The sequence below is a fragment of the Battus philenor genome, unplaced genomic scaffold (genome assembly GCF_028537555.1).
Source record: "Battus philenor isolate CCGP_79_NKW_IND1 unplaced genomic scaffold, ilBatPhil1.0.hap1 SCAF_12, whole genome shotgun sequence".
Taxonomy (NCBI): domain Eukaryota; kingdom Metazoa; phylum Arthropoda; class Insecta; order Lepidoptera; family Papilionidae; genus Battus; species Battus philenor.
Window position 1 is genome coordinate 12,019,524 of NW_027181674.1, and position 21,920 is coordinate 12,041,443.

Sequence of the window (21,920 nt, forward strand, 5' to 3'; positions counted from 1 at the left end):
GGCGATCAATAAGAGCTATGTTAATAATTCCAATGTTGAATGAAGGAATTCTACCTTTTTTAACTTTCACGTTTATATATTTTTTTTAATTTGTCTGGCGAATTTCATCTTCTGTTACAGTCCCTATATGAATCATTAAACTAGGTGAGAGAACATTTGTAACAGTGACCTTGTTAAATTCGGACAGGTCAGCAATACCCAAGGATGTTGCGGCAGCAACCAAGGTCGAAAATCTCCCATCGATTAACACTTTTTAACGAACACGCAAAACTTCTGGCCTCTACCCTTGACACACAAACCGTATATTTGGGTTTACAGTCAGAATTATGTAGGGTAACTGGAAAAATGTTCCCACAACGGAAAACGGTTCTTTACGATGGCCGTTCAAGAGCCTTGGTCCTGAAACCTTCACGATACTCAAGGCTAAACCGTTCTCTCACTAAGATAAAGAAATTATACTAACTATTGTAAAATCACATTCGAATCCAGAGTTCATTTACAAACTCTTTAGTTCAAACATTACGAATGCGAGTATCGTTTTTATTCAAAACAACTTTAAACGTTCAAGTTTATAAAAATATAGTTCTATATCTTTTCTCAAAGTATCTTTATACCCTTTCTAATATATAAACGTTAACCAACTTCTCAGCGTTGTTTATTGTTTGTTACCGCATAAGATTTTCAATTAATTAACAACACAGCTATTGCGCCTCGTGCGATAAATTTTAAAATGACAAGTCAGAAATCTAAATTTATAAGTTACACGTGTACATTAAGTCATTTACATTTACATAGTTTTCGTATAGTTCGCTTACTAACAACACTGAAAGCCTCAGTAACGTAACCTTTCCGACTGTAATACTTTCAAATGTCTAGGTTCCGCCCAAATCTATTAATTATATTTATGGCGCTCACCACCGGAGCGAACCGACTCGTCCGTAGTAATTATTACAACCTTATATTTAAAATAATCAGATGTAACGAAGTAGAAGACCAAAGAATTATTTCAGTCGCCATTGTTACATTACGCTTGACTCTTTATATATAGTATCCGATCTTTTCTATTACAACCAGAACCGATTACAAAATAATAAATGAACTTATTAAGAAATCTATTTAACAATAGTGAATTGGAATTGAAAAAACATTAATTTCGATTATAATTACCTTTGACACATAAAAATTTGCCATCAATTTCTCGTGCTAAAAATAAAACATGCAAATAAAACAACGTGTAAGTTTACGTGTTTCGAAGCTGTTTTCAATATGGCAAGTCTTAAGTGGCAGTCGAAATAAATAATGACTCAATTACTTAGAACACATAGCCGCTGGGGCCTTAAGTTATTTGAGTAGAGGCCGCAGATGGGCAAAGAGCGTAAAAGGTTCGTCCATTCGATCATTGCAAGACACTGGGTATACGCCATTTGGTACCGGTAATAATGTAAATCTATGAGGTGAAACCCATGTCCAGCTGTGGACATTTATTACCTACCATGTTCTCGGCATTCTTGGATTTTATCCTGTGATAATAACTACGTATTTTTTGATAAGCAGCTACTGTTTCATGTAATAAATTTCAAACAAATTATGTCTGTTCTGTATGTATGTTCTCGGCAGGCGGGCTGGCGATCGCAGCGTGGTATTATGTTACGCAGAAGATGCTTTTGCCCATTATCAGGAATCTTTGTTTGTTACCAGTGGCAAACCTACATAATTATTTCACAAAGTGTGACCCGGAAATTGATCCCATGACCTACGATCGCTTTTCTAAGTCCTGTACCATTGGGCTCATCCTAGCCACTTCGATATCACTAAAAGCATTTTAAATTTCACCCACATTTCATTCGAGACAGTTTCTGAAAACATGTTCGACGAGTCAATAAACCCAGAAATATTTACTATAATCAATTACACTGAACTACTGTCATATACTCTAAACATATATATTTTAAAATATTTGTATCATAGTAAGGCACTTCTGTTACATTCTCTTTTTTTATCTATAGACGGGAACATGAAAATATCACGCAATTATAAATTAGTACTTTACATTTATTACTGTACGTTTCCCTAAAATATATAAACAAATTAATCTACTATCAACCTTTACAAACTTCGTACTACTAAGTTATTAACTTGTTGCAGTCCAGTTCAGTAATATATATAATAAAGTATAATAATGACACTAAACCAATGAACAAATTATTTATTTAATATCATAATAAACAATTATTACTCACAAAATTTACTTGTTTACTAATGTTTCTTGTAGTTCAGGATTCTAGTATAAATGCAATTATATTTTCCGTCTTATGCTTTATAGTATACGACATTATTTGTAACTATAACGCGCCTTTCATCGTTTTGATTGAAATCAAATTTTGACAGCTAAGGATAGGTGTTTTAATAGTACATATTAACACAAATCATAGAGTTACTATGATTATTATTACTACAACTGTTACTATTACTATTAACCTCCTCCGTACTCTAACAAAGGTTAAATGAGGATGGAGGTCAAATACTTCACCTATAAAGGATAAAAAAAGAAATCGTAAATAGCCACAAGAATAGTGATTTAGCTTCGTTCATATACATCAATCTGAATATAATACAAGCTACTGTAACTTATAGTACAGGGTAGGATTCACGGATAGTGAATTGTTGATATAAGATGAATATAGTGACTGAAAAACTAACGCCAGTGGTTTGGTAAAAGCACCCGTTCTTCAGAGCCGCGATGTCAAAAATTAAGATTAGCCTAATGGTCACAGATCTTGGTAAGAAGATGGCGCTTTAAGAAGAAGAAAAGAATTTAGATTGACAATTTCTTTGCGTTGTATTCCTCACTGCTAAGGATCGTGGCTGTTTTGGTAAATTTAGTTGTGCTTTTTTGGCTATTTATACCAATCAAATATCGATGCGATATACGGTATCGATCGGTTCAGACCTGATAAGACCAGCGCAAAGGATACAGACTCGTAATCTTCTTTAATAGCTAAAAATGCTACGCTTCGACTGCGACGAATATAGATCGTTAGTACATATCCACCAAGTATAAAAGGTTTATTATCACGCTGGACTTCTCTATATACTTATACGTAGCTGAGACTTGAAACTCAAGAAAAAGAGACCGACTACGTTTTGATGCGTTTAAAATGTAGAGGTGTATATTACAAATTCCATGTACAGCTTGTGGAACGAAAGCATTGATACAGGAACTCTGGGTATCCACTGGCTTTTCTATCGTATGAACGTAACAGATTATTGAGTTTTTCAGTACCATAGTCAATAAAAGTGGTAACAAGCGGATAGATCAGTAGTAGAATAAGCTATATATGTTCGTGTTGTTCGTTTGTAATGAGGACTGAAGCGTATCATAAAAACAAAATAAGCTTCGATCCACCACGAGTACTCAATATACGTTTCTAGATATTATATAAGTAAGCAGCTGCATTAATAATTATATAAAATAGTTTATGTTGAATTTTCCTTTCTAACTTCACCATGACTTTTTTTGATTAGAACGCTTTTGATTTTAAACTTTAACCTGCTACGCGAGTCATCAGACTTAAGCGCCGTCCCCTGATATACCATTTACCCGGCACACGTACGTTTAATCCATATGATGCAAAAAAGATATATCTAAATGTTATTTTAGGTAAACTCAATGACATTCCAGCATTTAACGAGTAAGAATAATCTGAAATTCTTTTAATTACGTATATAGGTGGTCAATGTATACGATACGGTTAATAGTGTAAGTATGAATAAATAGTTATTAATACTCGAATGAATTCCTAATAATAATCCTTCAACTGCTAAAGTTGGCGTGATGTTAATGCGCTAGACGTTTCCAAGCGGCGAATGCCAATAACTTTCCCCGTAAGTTTTCCAGTTTAAGTTGGTACGTATTCGCATAACTTTCATAATATATCACCATAGAACTCATACTAACACAAAGGAGAAGTATAAATTGATTATGGGACCTATCCTGGCTTACGGAGCGAGAATAATTTTTGAATTTGGAAGCTCTGCCTTAATCGTTTTTAAAACAAATTGTTTAAATACCTACATTTGAAATCTGAAATAGAAATTAGCCTAAGAATTTTTTTATTACTTGTTTGTTTTTATTTGGAGTGATTACACACACACATACATATATATGTATTGGTATACGGAGCGAGAATAAAGTAAGAAGTGAAGTAGGGATTATAAAATAATGTTTGACTACCATTCTAGTAGCTGAGATGTAAATTCTGAGGTGGCGGTACAGCGTTACAAGGTCTGAAAAAAGTCCACAAGTATATGCATGATAGCCCGGCTGTGATGTGAGGGACATATAAGAGACCACGGACAGCTGCATTCCTAAAGACGTTTAAGACAGAGGAATAGAGGAAAAGATAAGAACCCACTTTATTACCTTTACCTCCACGTCAGTCCAGTCTAAATAGAACAAAACATTAGAAAGAAGTGTAGACAACACTTCTTATTTTTGAATTTGGAAGCTCTGCCTTAATCATTTTTAAAACAAATTGTATCAATTCCTACATTTGAAATCTGTAATAGAAATTAGCCTAAGAATTGTTTTTAATTACTTGTTTGTTTATATGTATATATATATATATATACATATAAATATAGATATATACATATATATATATATCTAAATACTTATATCTATATATATATATACATATATATATATATATATATATAGATATATATGTATATGTGTGCATATATTTCCTCAATGCATATAATTTCGATTGTTAAAGTGTATGAGTACTTTTTTAAATTTTTATCTATGCACTATGTTCGTTCGACTGTTTCGCAGAGATCAGAGTGGAAATAATTCAATTTATTTATTATTTATTTTTCTCTTACGTTCTTATTATATTTGACAAACTAATGCGGCGTGTACGTGTCTAATCATGGACTTTTTCTGTGTTATAAAAAAAACAATAATAATAATTAGTTAAAACCATCATTACTTTTGTACTTTGAAATATTTATTTACTCTTGACGCACGTTATTAATTTAAAATTTGTCCTTATTATTAAGAATGAATTTTTATACCGGAAACCAAGATATTAGCGCATTTCGTAGCACTTTCCATTCAGTTTTTATCACTATCCATTCTCACTAATCCTTATAATCGTTTGTAATCATTTATGACACAAGGATTAAATTTTATTATATTTTTTTGCGTTCTTATCTGTCAATATATGTTCAGAGTTCAAAGACACCGGAAAATCATATTACATGCACAACTGAGTTCTAGCTGTTTGTCAACACCTAACTCCGAGGATAAGCTTCGACTATATACTTGGTCGCCTTTTAAACTTCTGCATTCATTTATATTTGGACTCCGAAAATATGATCATTTTTCCGAATTTCGCGTTAAGCGAAATTGGTGTTTTCAATTCACTCACTTCCTTTTATCTAAAACAAGATTTTAATTTCTTCATGGTACACATGGGTGGTCTTGAGATCATCAAAGAATCTGGGATTAAAAGTCGGCGCTATCGTCATTGTTCATGGCCATATCTTTTACCACACAGGTCTTTTGATTGTGGAAAAATAAGACCTGCACCAGTCACTACCTATTTTCAAGTAAATTATTAAGAATTATTAAATAGACCAATGATTCTTTATCCTTTTACTAATTTTTACCTTTCTCTTTTTCTATATTCTTACACAAGTGTGACCAATATTAGTGTCAAAGTGACTATCATGTTAAATTACTTTAAAATTTGTATTTTTTAACTTTAATTAAAAAAAAACAAATTTTATGTGAGGTAAAAAATGAATTGCAAGTTATGAGGTAAAAAGAAACATACACGAATGATTGGATCGATCCTGAGACCGCTGTGGGAGTACATGGAGAGACGTCTCTAGACAGGAGCACGCGATCCGTTGCCAAGATATCGAATATACAGAGACCACCCACGCGGGGTGAGCCCGTCTCGTGACCAATCTAAGGGGTTTTTCCCCCATTTATAACTACTTACGTATTTCTTAAATCCTTTGTTCGGTATTACAAATATTTAATACCATTTACGTTATCATTGTCATCATTAACACTCGTCATTTTGGATTTTTATTTTGTTAATTTTATATTTGTGTCTCTAAAATATTATTTCTGGAACTGATTTCCTCTGTTTTTTTTATTCTTTGATCTGAACATACCAACATAATTGATATACATATATAGATATACATAATTACCTCTATGCAGCTTTACTACATGTTTAAATATTTGTTGAATTAGCTATGAAAAGTACGTTTACTTTTTAAATTAGGTACTTAATAAAATAAAAATTGTACCTGATAAATTAAAAGAATATAATAATATATAAAAAATCATCATAGGCGCCCATTGGATGGACCTGGTCAATAAGTGATAATAGAATAAACGGTCTTCAAGTGATAGAATAGGTTGGAAATAGATGTAAATATATAATACTTCAATTCAATTCAAAATATCTTTACTCAAACAGACATTTACATGCGCTTTCGAATCGTCGTTTATTTTAATATTATATGTAATAAGCTACCACCAGCTCGAACGCTGATCTTTTAAGAACTAGCTAGCAATTCACCAGTTGCTCTTTTAAATGAAATTTAACTATTTTTCATGTTTATTCATCATGATTACTTATCGTTATTTCAGCTCATAGACGCACACTGCGTGGTATAAACTTCCGACAAATATATCTGTGATGTGATGATCTAGCGTAAGTATCACGCTTTGCAAGCGGTTTGGTGATCGCAGTGCAATGTTATGATACGCAGAGAACGCTGCTGCCCATCCTCTAGAAACTTGTTCCTAAGCAGTGCCAATCCTATACAATAATTACTCAAAGTGTGAATCACATTAAATTTTCTTCCGGGAATCGAACTCACGACCTGCTATCGTACGTCTTAGTCTTACTCCTGCTCGTTCTACAGGTAGTGAAGTTTAACCAGCCTATAATTTAATAGATTCAAAAAATAATTTGATTTATTTATTATATTAATAAGTAGGGGATTTGCGTTATTGTAACTTTCTTGTAAATTTGCGGTGATAAAATTAACATTTTTCTCTTTTTTATTTTACCTAGCTTGTTTTAATATTATTATATAGATATTTAAAATATACTATGACCTTGTGTCCTTTCATATTTACCTATTTCGCCCACTACAGAACGGATGTTTTTATTATTCTAAATATTTTCTCTGATGTTTATTTCAGTAGGCGCGTATGGGAAAGCCGGCTGCAAGTCTTAAACCTCCCCCAAAAGTGTCTATAGGGGGATATATTATAATCGCCACTGTTGACAAAAGATTGAACGATCGCAATGTGTTATTACAGTACGCAGAGGACGCTTTTGCCCATCCTCTAAAAACTTGGTTGTGGGCAGTGGCATACATATAAAATTAATACATAAAGTGTGAAATATACAGAATTATATTCCGTGAAATGAATCCGCGATCTACGACCGCAAGTCTTTGTCTACCACTTCGCTAACTTTTCTCTGCTGATATTGAATAACTATATCAATTATTTGAATTATAAAAACTAAATGAATACTTTGATATTGTTTTCTTTTGGCAACCCGACAGCATAGTATTAAATATATTATATTAGTAGAGATTACACATCCTTTTCTATAACTTTAAACATGTATGCCCATAGCGGCCAATATTTGTAATGCAAAACAATTGTTATCAGTTTTATGATAGTGACAAGAACTAATTATACAAAATGTAAATACATAAAAAATTTCAGCATTCACTCTCTCTTCTTAAATAAGAGAAAATCTTTTAGAAGTGTGGAAGAAGAAACGGCGGAGAAGAAGGAATAGAAGACTAGGGTGGAATTTATAACCCTGAAATCATACCGCTAAACAAATTCTAATTAATTTTCTGGTTTTATTTCATTGACTACCGGATTTGTTAATCTTGAAAAAGAAACAGACTTTTATTACACACCTTTCATTCATATTATAAATTATTCTATATCAGTTCTACTGGCGTTTCAATAATAATTTGCAACAATTATTTTAATAGACAACTGTTCAGTACCCTACTTTTCTAGCAGATCTTTTTTAGCAAGAAGCTGTTTTACTATGAACACCTCAGAATCCAGTGAACGGCGCACCGAACCAACGTTTCGATCCCCAAAGAGCTCAATATGAAAGAGAAGATGTTATCGACTGTGCAAACACGTGCCCTCTACAGTTTGAATTCAATAGAACGTTTGGTGGTGCGAGGTAAAATGGAGGCAAGCGATATCGAGGACGGTTTATCACGTGATGGACAGTCATCATCAAAACTGTCATTAATAAATCAATAAATGAATGCTCTTACTCCGGCCAACACCTAGCTACATGGTGACGCTTAGAGAGAGTAGCAGAGGCACCAGAATCAACCAGATGATCACGACCACTCTGCCAAGAGTGCACGTAATACAGAAAATGAATACCTGTAAAATTTGGTGAAGGACGACAATGAAAGTGAGGTAAGGTATAAACAATAAAAAGTAATTAAAGAATATGTTAAAAGAAAAAAAATTGGCATTAAGATAGAAGAAAGATGAGGAAGTAGACAATAGAATTCCGTGAATAAATTATTATTTTTATAATATCCCTGTGTATCTAAGAGAGAATAAGTACAGGAGGTCCCCAAATACGGGGTGCATAAAAAAGACTAGAGTACATGAATCAAAAGAAGTTTTAATATGCGCAAGTGTAAGCGAAATTACTGTTCACAACACCATATTGTAATAGTCTAAGTATATCACATACTTGCATGTAAACGCCTTACTTGCATATTAACTTTATGTCTAAAACTAATTTATGAGGTTACCAAGTTGTATTCAATCTTAAATCAAAACCAACTGCAAATTCCTTAGAGCATTCAAGGAACTTCGCAATCCTTTGATAACTGGCGTGAACTTCAAACAATTGATATTCATCATCAGATAGTATCGCAGTCAAGAGTCAGTATGCCGTACTTAAAAAAATATCAAGTAAACACGGAGTAACTTACCAGAAATAATAAATAATAACTTATTTTTATTTAACAACCATATTAAAACTACATTAGTCAATTTTCAATATACTTTTCTACTACTATATGTTACATAACAGCTGAGCCCCGCCCGCTTTACTTGCCATACTTTAAAAATATGCATTTTAATAACCGCCTTCTAATCCCCGTTGGGAGTTGAATTAGGTAAAATTAAAAATAGTCTCTAATATTTATGGTTCCAGAGATATATTGTTGAGTCTATAAATTATATATAATATTTAATTATATATAATATTTATAAATGACATTTCTATCTATATACATACATGACGTTTCATATATATAATAAACAAAAGATTAATATACAAATATATTAATCATTTGTTTTATCTAAACTGTCTCGACCTTTCATCTTATGGATATCATGACGAACTCAATAAAATGCTAATCGCAGTAGTCAAAAAATTCGAATATATATATCAAGACTTAGCAGAGAGTTACTTCTTTTTGGACGGAATATCACTGCTACCTTGCTGGCATTTACGGAGTCCGCGGGCTTGAGGAGGCAAAAGGCGCTCACTCTAGATCTGATTTTTGGGAGCAAAGCTTGGGGGCTACCTTGGTAACTTTTGGTCGTATCGTAACATATCTTATTTTGTTATCAGATTAGGAGGTCACTGCGCACTTAGCACGCTTGGGTGGGCACCCCATGGAGTTATCATGCACACGGGTCCCTAAGATTAGACCTCGGAATACGTTGTGACTCGCTCGAATTGTCCATACGCATTTAATATTCCGACTAAACAGTATTAGAAAAGGCCGGACTTTGACTTGGTGTAATATGTGATTATCAATTATAAAGTACAGCCTCTTTCACAACAACGTTTTCTTTGTACATTACCCATGACTTTAAGTTCTATTCACTCACTAGATTCTGAAGTAAAATTTATTTAATGGAATCAGGCGTTACCTCGCGGAAGTCCATCCTAAATAAGAAAAGGACCAATATTTAGCCACTTCCACACATGGTAGTCGTGCAATAAAATGCACCGCCCGCCATCCCGCTGATAAATGCGCGATGCGGCCAACAATGCGAATCCCACAACCGCCACCACCAAATTACTCAACACGTGTTTCACACCTCCACGGGGCATCTTCGGGAGTTATGTTACACCGATTAGTGCCAAACACAGTCTCTGTGGTCCTTTTCAAATTTATATTTATTTATATTGTTATTAACTAATTGTGATTTTAGATTGCGTGAAGATTTTAATGCGACGTTTTAATTGACCGCAAGCTATAAGTTTGTTTATATCATAATATATTTTATTTAATATAACTAAATGAATCACAAGAGGTAAAGTTCCAGAGAGATTTTTGTCTGGCCTTGCTTAACCTGCTCAGGGACGGACGGTTGACCGAGTGTTAAGACATAAGTATTAGTTTGTTAACGGTTAATTCCAGTTTATTTTTATTAAATTATGACAATAACATACCTATGTTTCGCATAACTATATCATAATTTATAATTAATAAACAGAGTTGAGTTGAACAACTGAAAAATGGTCGTATTCGCGTTGCTCAAGGATTCTCCAAATATTTTCAAATCATATATTATGTATATAATACAAACTCAAAAGTTTTATAATTTTTACAATATTACAATAACATTATTCGAAAAATAATTTGTTTTAGTTTATTTTTTAAAGTATTAAATATTTTTTGTATTTACCCAAAACTATTATTTCTTTTAAAAATGCTGATTAATTAAATAAAGTCATTCATTATTGGATGTTGAATTCTCTTAATTTTTTAAAGGGAGTCTTTAACAACGATATTTATATACATACGAACATAGAAGGTCCACTCTTAATGTAAACATGAGATCTGGTTAAGATCGTTGAAAGACTCCGAGTATAGGTCGCTACCAACTGCCCTATTTTAAATCCATGCAGGAGGCTTAAGTCCAGGAATGGACATGCTATTGCCGGAATGATAATAAAATATAAACTCCTAAGTTTTAGCAAAATCGAAGTTAAAGATGTTTTTTTAGTGAAAGGAAGCATTGAATAGAAGCATGAAATAGAAGTATTTCAGAGTTGAAATAACATTATTAATGACTGCTTTATCTTGTGTCAAAGGCAAGAATCTCTTTTTTATAGAAGAATCAGAAAAAAAATTCTTAAATCATTTTTCGTAAACAGTCGGATGAATTTAATATAGTTGTTAAGGTTTTATGTTCTGGCAATGACTGAATAGATACAGACTGTTATTTTGTTACAAAAGTAAACATCACCTTTGCATATTGCTGATGCAAATAAGTTTTGATTTAACTATGTTCGATATAATTACACTTAATTCAAACTATACAATTATATTAATAATCTCTACTAACTTTAATAGATGTAGAGATCTTTCTACATGCGTCTATCACAAATACAGCGAAATAGCGGATGTGTATATCTAATCACATTTATACTAGTATTTAAACAATATATATAAATTATTGCTATTTAAAATTTACTTCAAGTTCCTGTTAAATTTAAGATTGACATTTCGAAAATATGTTTCAATCATAAGCACGATTATTATAATATATTCATAGGATTTCACGTATACCACAAATTATTATTAACGTTAATTAGTTTTCATAGATTTAAACGGTTATTTATTATAACCATTGGAATAATATTTTATTCCCTACTGGCAGCAACCGATGAAGCCTTGGATCGACCCTTTCAGTAAACCTCGAAACGAAAAGCCAAACGCATGTCTAGACAGTCCAAGACTAGGTCTACTCTCAGGGAATAAAAATACTATGTGAATAAAAACATGAATAGAATAAAAAAAATTATAAAACCTTTGTTCCTAAGGCCATCTCTGTAAGAGATTTTAAAGATTTTTTTTTTATCCATACGAATAAATAAAATTGGAGTGTCTGTTTGTAATATTAAAATAACCGATTTTTACTACATGAATTTGTATATATATACGGTACATATAACAAAATTACATTTTTTATTTTTGTCTGCCTGTGTCTTTGTTCTAGCTAATCTCTGAAATAACGGGACCGATTTTGACGAGACTTATACTGACAGGTAGCTGGTGTAATGAGGGATAACTGTGACTATTTTTATTTAAGAAAAATATTTTATGAGAAAAAACTAATTAAAATATTTTATTGTTAAATTCCACGCAGACAAAGTTGCGGCCACAGCTAGTATATTTTTAAAGCTCTTTAATTTTTACCAAGATTCAGGAGAAGAAAATAAATAATATCATTTTTCATCATCACTGTAGCAATAGGACGACCACTGTAAGATATGATCCTCCCGCATAGATTTCTTTTGACCCGTTGGAAACGGATTGCATCTCTCCTTGTCCGACGACGCCTTTAGCATGGTCGTTTGGCCGTGGAAGTGAACGTTCTACCATGACAGAGGCCATCAAGACAGCCATGTGTTCTGCGCACTATGTAGCTAAATCATATCATTTACAATGTAACCGCAAAGTGCGATTACTTCCAAATTTACTCATGGAAAAATAGCGGGTGGTCATCGAGTGATACCACTGGAAATCCGATGTACATAAATGTAATTTAACAAACTCCTATCTCCGCCAAACGCCTATCACATAGAACCAGTTTAAGTAATTAATGCCAAAGCCAAAATAGTACTAAAAGCAAAGAAATAATTACAGAAGAAAATTGGTATTAAATCGTTATATTTCCTTCCACAAGCTCTCATATCCATTGCAAAGTTTATAAATAAATGTAATTTAATTATTTTATTTTATATTAAAGCATTATATTATTTTATAACGATCAAATAATAAAATATGAAATGATTATATCATCGATTTGATTTGATGATCGAGAATTAATTAACAAGAACAAATAGCTTGCCATGTAATTAATTAATTAATTTTAACAATGCAAAATAATTTTTCATGCGTAACTGGAATATAAATTTTTAACGAATTATACAAAAATCATAGGCAATCATATCCTCATAAGATCTAAATAATAAATATAAAATCTTATGTCAAAACATAATATGATCATGAAAATAAAAATTAAATTTTTGTATAATATTTCTCTGAATCTATGTAACACACTCTCGTAAAGGGAGATTTGTTAAAAAGCCAACCTTTATGTAACTTTATTTATTATCCGCGACAATAAATGTAACGAATAGCAAAAGAAATGAGTTAGAAAGGAAACATTATCAGGTTCGTGTAAATCTTAAACTTCGTAACTATTTCATGTCGCGGCCTTCCCCAGGCCGTAAAAATAAATTAAAGAAAACGTTTTTCTTGATTCGCGGCTATAAAAAAAATCAAATTATAACACATAACACACAGCAACCTATCGTTGTTTATGTAAATGCTTAGTACACTCACATTCTGACGGCTGCAAATGATATGAAATTACTACTTAGAAAAGTTGCTTATAGGCCAAACAATAAATACATATATAAAAACAGTGACAGACATACGATAAACACTAAAAATAAAAATGAACTCGTAACTTCTAAATTTCGTCTTCAAAAAGTTAACAAATCCTTCATGGGTCTGAATGTACACATATACTGTAGAAGAAAGTTCCACAAGATATCTTAGACCTCCTTTTTCTTAGTTTTAAGTCAAAAATTCAAGAGTTATCAGTAGATCGCATGTATAAAATTTGGTTAGCTGTGTCATTTGCATGGTTGATACTATTACATTTACATTAAACATTGTTAAATTTCATTTAAAAAAGAGGAAGTAGTGAGGTTCATGCCGACTCTTCTCGGCAAATCAGTGTTTTGAGGGGCAACTTGGTCACAGACTGACTACACTTAGCTTTTTATAATGTTAAATGAATAAAATTATTAGAGCTTACTTAAACAAAGATAGTTTGAATTATAATCATTTGCATAACACAAATTTTGTCGCTGAGTAAACTTAGACGGGAATCCCGTGATAAAAAAGTTAAAACATTCGCCAAATCGATTTAAAATTATTTTTATTACGTATGTATATATTACACTCTTGAAATGTACGTGTTTTTGTGTATATTGTTTATGTTCTTCATTTGTTAATATAGAACAGACATTAAAAAATTATTGTTATATTGACCTGATCAAGTATCCCCGCCATAGGCACAGTTATGGTGTCTTCTCCACCTGCTGCCACCAGCTTTTCCAGCGCTTTGAGGGTCTGTTCCACAGCTGACCACTCTCCCTTCTGTGCCAATGCCAATATCTTCGTAGCCGCTTCCCGCATGTTAACACCCGCGCTCGGAGGTTTCGGCACATCTCCGTTCGACTCCTTGATCTCTTTCTTGTCTCCATTGTTGGACGACGTCTCTTCCTTCTCCTCTGCATTCTTCGCTGCTGTAGATTTCTCATCATCTACGTTCTTTTTCGGTGGTCCCTTGCCACCTTTCTTGCCGCCCGGGGCTTGCGACATGGTCACTTCATTACCACCAAGCCGGCACTAGTCGAAGTCACTGCACTCTGATTCGCGAATGTCCATGGTTATTATAGCCACGGGTGGTGTTGACTGTTGGGCGGGCGGAGCATGACTGCGGCAGTTGCGTAGCGAAGTCGACTTCTTGCATGATTCGGGTGAATAAAGTCGACGGCGACGTAAGCTGAATTTACAAACAAAACTCACAAAGGCATCGTCTAGGAATTTCTCATGCATTGACCCATTTGTATGATGATCGACATGTAGTTAGTACACGGAGTTTTATTATAAATATTTTTTTTTATTTCCTAGCCTGATATTAATTTTACATAATGTATAAGAGCAATGTAAAATTACAGAATGATGATATTCGTTGTATGTGAGATTAGAGATTAAACTGATACTTACAGAAGCCATTTAAAAAATGTACTAGTTGTTTATTTAATGAAGTAAATCAATTCAAATTCAATACTAACCGATCAATCAAGTCTTTTCCTTCAGTTCCAAATTAATGATGATCTTTGATATCTTCTGTCTCTATGAATTCTTCTTTTAAATCTCAAAAACTGACACAGCCTTCATACAGAACTTTGTATTCTAAAATTTTGTATTGTATGTATGGAAACAGATGATACCAGTCCTACCTTAGTATAATCCCAATAAAGATTATGTAAAATCGATTGTAAGATAAGGCAATTATTATAGCGTTCTGTAAATTTAAACGTAGTTTTAATTGAGACTTTACTAACCTTTCATTCTATGAACTACGATAGTGTTCTATTGAGTTATTTAAAAGAAATTCCTTAATGAAGCGAATTCTTTTAAATAATTGTACATTTTTTTACTTCGATCTTTTTAACCATTATACTAATTTTCCTTTAAATTGCTCCTTTTTACTTCTCACTTCCGTTTCTTCTTTCCGTTACGTGAACTTTACGTCACCTAAAATCAACTAGTTCCTCAGAGTAATCTTCATAATCCTCAGAGTAAACTACGGACTCCATTCAGAACCATTAAGAGACCAGCAGCCATCTATTTTGCGCTATTTAACATGCCCACAAAATTGCAAACATATGTTTTTTGCTGATAAACAAATCGTTAAAAATTCTTAATAGGATCACCGGCAAACGTTGAGAATCAAAGAGGTTGTTGCAAAGAACGCACCGACTATCATATGTATCTATGGTGGCCAAGCTCCTAGATAGTTCGAGTCGTTGTTCGAAATTTGAATCTTTTCGCGAGCCGCAATTTAATACGCATTTAAAATATGCAAACGAATATTTTTATTACATAAATTATATTTAATTAATTTATTTAAACAAAAGTACAAAGTAAGTGTATTAAAGTTAAATATAATGGCACATGTATATGACAGCACTACTAATAATATTTAAGATGCCAGTTTATTATGATCGGTGTTTGCGTTTCCCTAATTTTATGGTGGAATACAATAATAATAATTATTATTCACACCAGTAATTTGTTTCAACTTTCCCAGGAGCCGACATAGGTTATACAAATTTAAGTATTGAAATAATTCAACAATCAATCGGAGCCAAAAATAATCGTTTAAAGAGCCGCAGTTTGGCCACACCTGATATATATAATATCACCTGATTGTTAAAAATGAATTGTTGTATATATGCGAATGTTTTATTAATGTTGCAAAAGCAACAACACGGCTACACAAAATACATTCGTCTCTTGAACAGCCAGGACGTCTTGATCTATCAAGACATGTTTACGCTATTAGTCTAATATTATCAAATTCCCCGAATCTTGTAAAAATAATTTCAGTGAAGCAGGAGTTGCTGACATTAGAAGAGATCCAGAAATTCACTGGGGCTAGATGAGAGAATTCCGAGATAAAATTAACTTCTCAAGCAAAGGAAAACATAAATAATTATATTAAATGTAACTTGAGCATGAATTCTTAACAACAGGAACTGGCATCACGGTAACGGTCAAATACATGGCCCCTGCGCAAGATATGTACAATTATTCATAAATACACTAATTAAATCCATCATTTTACGAGTCAAAGGTAGGAATAAATGGTGAGATTATTTTTATTTATTAATCAACGAACGAACGTAAGAATACTATATTAATCAATGCTTGTGCGAGTGATCGAAAAACTTCACGTATTATTCTGACGAAAACAAAAATATCGCAGAAGTGTGTATATTTAAGGTACTAGACATATTAACGAAAAAAGTAAACATCATTTAGTTAGATATCTTAATTCAGAATCGCTCGTTAATTAATATTAAATTAATTAATATGTTCCAGTGTGATTGATAAAAATTCATTTGTGAATACGCGAAACATGAAGAAAGTAAATGTACGTAGACGCATTTCCTTGTCACGATCTATATCGCTAGCTCAGGAGGTCGAAGAAATTTGCATGTTTCGTCACAAGAAATAATGGGGGAGTCGTCGCGTGCCCCACGCGCCATTTCCGGTGGGGGTAGGTGAACGTGGAGTGAAGATGTGGGGCGGAACCCCGGCCTCGATTCCACTGCCACCAAGATCAGATACCGTTAAAGACCGCTTGACCCTCACAAAAAATAGCAAACTGTTTATAAGCTTGACTGCAATTACATGTACACTTTGTTTCGTTTTTTATTAATATACTGTGTTATTAATTATCTACTTTTTAATTCCATTTACTAGCTTTTTCCCGCCCGTTTCACTAACTTAATGAAAACCTTTTGAGCCTTCTTGCGGATAACATTTCTTTAAATTTGACTTTAGCTGAACTCTACTTACTAAAGGAAATATTTTTAGCAAACCAAAAGTCTCTATGCATCATAATTCCAGAGATATCATGATGATACACTGCATAGATGAAAAGCTCTTACTTAAATTTTTGTACTTCATAAATTCCTCCACCGTTATGAATGACACCTTAATCCACAGGTAAATAAGTATTTCGTAGTATTTATAATTTAGATTTTTTCTTATCATATACATATTGATTCATATCTCTATTACTTAATACTCTTTTCTTATTCTCTATTTATTTCAATATATTTAGCTTAATACCTAATGCTAAATAGGCTATTTTTATATATTTTGTAAATTTATTTATTGAATCTATATTCCTCATACATTAGCATCCGTGCCTTTGTTTTTGCAATAACTGTTTCTGCATGTACAAAGCTAAGTTATTCTAGTCTCTTTAATTAATTCCTAACTTTAATCTTAAACTATTTTAAATTAAATTGAAGTAAAGTAATTATTATTATTATATTATTAATTTGTAACTATTAGTGCCTGGTTTGTTTTTTACATCGCAATCAAAATAACAATGTCGAGTTTTTAACATTGCGGTTCGTGCGACCACTTCCTTCCGTCCCTACACCATATTTCCCATTCTGAGGTCGTACGCCAGTATCTGTGTAGTTGTTTCCAGTATTCCATATTGATGAATCAGCTAATTTTAATATTAGTAAAATCTATATGCGTAGCATATATTTATCTTATGTCTAACATTTTAAGCCTAATTTATGAAATTATTATTTAAAAACTTACTTAGACAATATACATTATACAAAACAATATTTTTATTCAACTTTATTATACTGACTTAACTTCTGTCCTTACACTGTTAACATTTTCATCTTTGTACATCTTGTCCTACTGTGGTTCGTGCAGCTGTCAGGCAAAGAACAACCTCACCTCCGTTCCTGGCCACCTGGTCTTTATCACTTCTCGGGAGGACAGGAGAATCTACCGCAGCCTGTTTATCCCAAGGTCTAGTTATTTCCTCACTTTTCATTTTACCGCCTACCTGCGTCGGCCTTGCTTTGCGCAGTCCAGCTATAGGTACAGTGCTCTTTTAAATTCGCACTGGACTATCTTTCAGCTAAAACTGGACTCTGTGTTTGGCACTAATCGGTGTAACATAACTCCTGAAGATGCCCCGTGGAGGGATGAAACACGTGTTGAGTGATTTGGCGGTGGCAGTTGCGTGATTCGCATTGTTTGCCACATACGCATTTATCAGCGGGCTGGCGGGCGGTGCACTTTGTTGCACGACTACCACTGCATGTGCGGAAGTGGCTAAATATTGGTCCTTTTCTTACTAAGCTAAAACTGGTATAGATACGCGGAGGATTCTCCGTGTCCGATAATTATGCACATAGGTTCAAGTAAAATCTCTTAAATATTAGGTTAGGCAAAAAGTATTTTTGCAAATAGTATTTATAATTATTATTCCTTCTTCAGCATTCTTTATAGTATCAGGTTAATATTAATAGAGCTCTGCCAAAATTACTTGTCGCGTTATCCCAAAATACAAACAGAAAAAATTCCATTTATTACTTACAAGATGGTAAAAACTCGGCGAATAAAATAAATATATACAAAAGCTAAATGTAAATAAACTTTGAATAAAAAAATGCTTGTTACTTTCATATAAAATTCGAAGGAACTTTTTTCCCAACTTTTTACATTAATTATACAAAGAAATATATTATATATCAACCAATACAATAGTCAACATTACATTATATTGCAATATAAGTACAACTATTTAACATTTTACTTCTTCCTATTAATGATAATAATATTTTTAATAGTTTGCCCATAAATATTAAAAATAGAGCAATGCTAGCCCAGTGAGAAAAATGAGATTTACGGTCGTAGGTTTCGGGATCGATTATTTCGGTTACAATCATATATATACAAACAAAACTTTGTGTATTAATTATACAGGATTGCCGCTACTTACAAAAAATGTATTTTACGAATCTGTTGTTGGATCTGACGTTTGAAATGTGCTGTAATTTAAAATCTTTTTAGTGTCGACGTGGGTAGGATAAGCATTGAAAGTCTAGTGGCAGAGGACTTAGACTTGCGATCATAGGTAATCTTGTATAATTACACTTTATGAAATAATTATATAGGATTGCCTCTGCTCACAGAGAAATTTCCAAAGGATGAGCAGCAGCGTTTTCATATTACCATACTGCGATCGCCAACCCGTTTGGCTAGCGATGTGATTAACGTATATGCTCCCATGGATATCTTTGGGAGAGGCGTATACCTAGCAGTGAACGACTTAGAAAGATACAAGCGGCCTTTTTGAACTCCGTTAATAAGTATGAATGTATCTACTTACACGTTGAGCATGCACAACGTGCGTCAAAGGAACTTGCTGGAATAAATAGGTACGAGTCATCTTGGGCGATAACGGTCGCCGCCGTATATTTTACCTTGAATCACTTTAAACAGGCTTTTTTGCTAAGGGCACGCTAATTCTTGAAAGTTGTGAGTTCGTAATTTCTTTACTCCCACCCTTTGTTTGTGTTTCGAGGAAAACGTCGAAGAATATTTTTTTTACCCTCTAAAACAATAATATCTTATGAAATATTGCGTGAACTTGAATTTAGTTGAGTCAGCTTTACTTCTCGATATCGTTAGTGTAAGGTAGGTATATAAATACGTAAAGCATAAAATTTTACACTTTTAAGTTTATAAAATGTAAATTTTCTCTCTGTTTTATTCTCCGACAGAATGATGATTTTAAAATTTCTGTTTTTCATTGCAGGAGGGACTGCATGCCCCACGTGTTGTCACTAAAGGTCTTGACTTTGAAAAAATATTTGACTAAAGGTACTTTTCACTTTAAATTTTTAGTATACTGTCATTCCTAAAATAAATTTGGTAGAAAATGGCAAACAGTAACCCAGTGATTTTAATTTTTATTTTATTTCTTAATTTGTTTCTAAACATGACATTTAAATCGTTATTAATTCACTCTAACGAGTACAATCAAGAAGCACTTGATTGTTAGATAGCTTGATAGCTCTTGGTAGAGCCACGTGATTTTATCATAAAACATGGAGTGATGACATAATGAATTATTACAACGTGCTAATAGTGATACCTATGTAGTGATTCTTGTCTGTATTTTAAAATTAAAAGAAAAATCGCCAAATGCTGCATCATGCATTGGTAGAGAACCTGATTCACTTGCGTTACTACATAGTTACCGTAACAGCTGTCCGCGTCTTTTCTATGCGCGCGAATTGACAAAGAGGAGTATTTACGTCTCCGTTCCGTCAGTACGTCGTCAATATCCGCGTAGGCGGACACTTTACTTTCTTTAACTTCGCACTTTCCTAAGGTTCGGCACAACTGTTTCCATAGCACTATAGAAACATAAGCAAATAGGTTTCACTTGCAATTTGACTTACTTTTGCTCGAACAATACGAACCTATTAGGTCACGTTTAGACTCTCTCAAGTACCCTTCGTGATAAACGCCTCTCTAGGAGACCCTAAGGCCCGTACACTCCATGGAACATCTTTCCAAGTCAACATATATCTCGGCGGACTCCCAAATTGATATAACATCCATATAAAAATAAGTTACTTACGTTTCTAAGGTCTTACCATACCAAGGAAGTTGCAATGTGGATTATTCATTAAATTCCTATAAATAACTTCAAGGTTGTATGTTAACAATTACTACAAATCTATTAATTCAAAAGATTAACTCATTATTACAAGTACTCAGTACCAACATGGTAATTACTTATTTTAATATTCAACCCAATTGCCTTTATACACAAGGCTAACATTAATGATTGATAATTTTTGTAAAAGAATTATCTGATATTCTAAGTAAATCTTTATCCTCATACATTTACCATCTGAACTATAGTAACGGACTAAAAGAACTAATTCTTTATTTACGCTTGGTTCAACTGACAAGTTCGCTTTCACTCGACGTGCCATGGAGACAGATAATCTCAAAAGTTCTCGAACCGTAAATGAGGATATCAGTAAAAGAACGAGAGAAGTTGCCATCATAGCCTAATGGGTTGGCAAATTGAACCGCAGAACATATAGCCGAAGTGCTAAAAGGCAGGCTTTAAGATTCTTTTGTGGATACATAAGAACGGCGAAGGCAGCGTGTGATATCAATCCACAAAGAGGACAAATGACATTGTTAAAGTCTTCGAAAGACGCTCGGTACAGTATGGTACGCTTCCAACCGGTCCAAAGTAAATCTATGAGGTAGGCCCATACCCAGTGTGAACCTGGACGTCCTGTGGTTGATATTATGATGATAAATGGGATATAATTTTTTTTTAAATATTAAGCGGCTGTATGAATAGGCGATTTAAGTCGATTTACCATATTTTTTATACAAAAAATTGTAAAATGTATTTTAGCACAAAAAATAATATTTATTTGGTTACTTTACTGTAGTGCGTAATTAAAATCATTTTTTGCAGCTGTAGTACAAAGGCCGGTTATATAACCCGAGTCGATCTGCACCATTCAACCTTTGGAAGATGATTGTATTTATTTCAAGGTACGGCAGCTGAGAATATACATTATATATACATTTATTAATGTACATATATAAACTTTGCTTGTGAAACATTGTTCGTTATATTGATTAGAATGAAATTTTATATTTCTTTCATTATG

The 21,920-nt window shown here is 33.0% G+C and overlaps 1 protein-coding gene across 3 annotated transcripts in view; it reads right to left on the minus strand.

The window, feature by feature from the left end:
- nompC (no mechanoreceptor potential C) overlaps window positions 1-14,469 on the minus strand; it is a 54,993-nt gene extending 40,524 nt beyond the window's left edge. For all 3 annotated transcript variants that reach the window (XM_068776281.1, XM_068776282.1, XM_068776279.1), the window contains exon 1: window positions 14,137-14,469. In XM_068776281.1, coding sequence (XP_068632382.1) covers window positions 14,137-14,469 — 333 coding nt within the window. The remainder of the gene's footprint in view (window positions 1-14,136) is intronic.
- Between the last annotated feature and the right edge of the window lie 7,451 nt (window positions 14,470-21,920).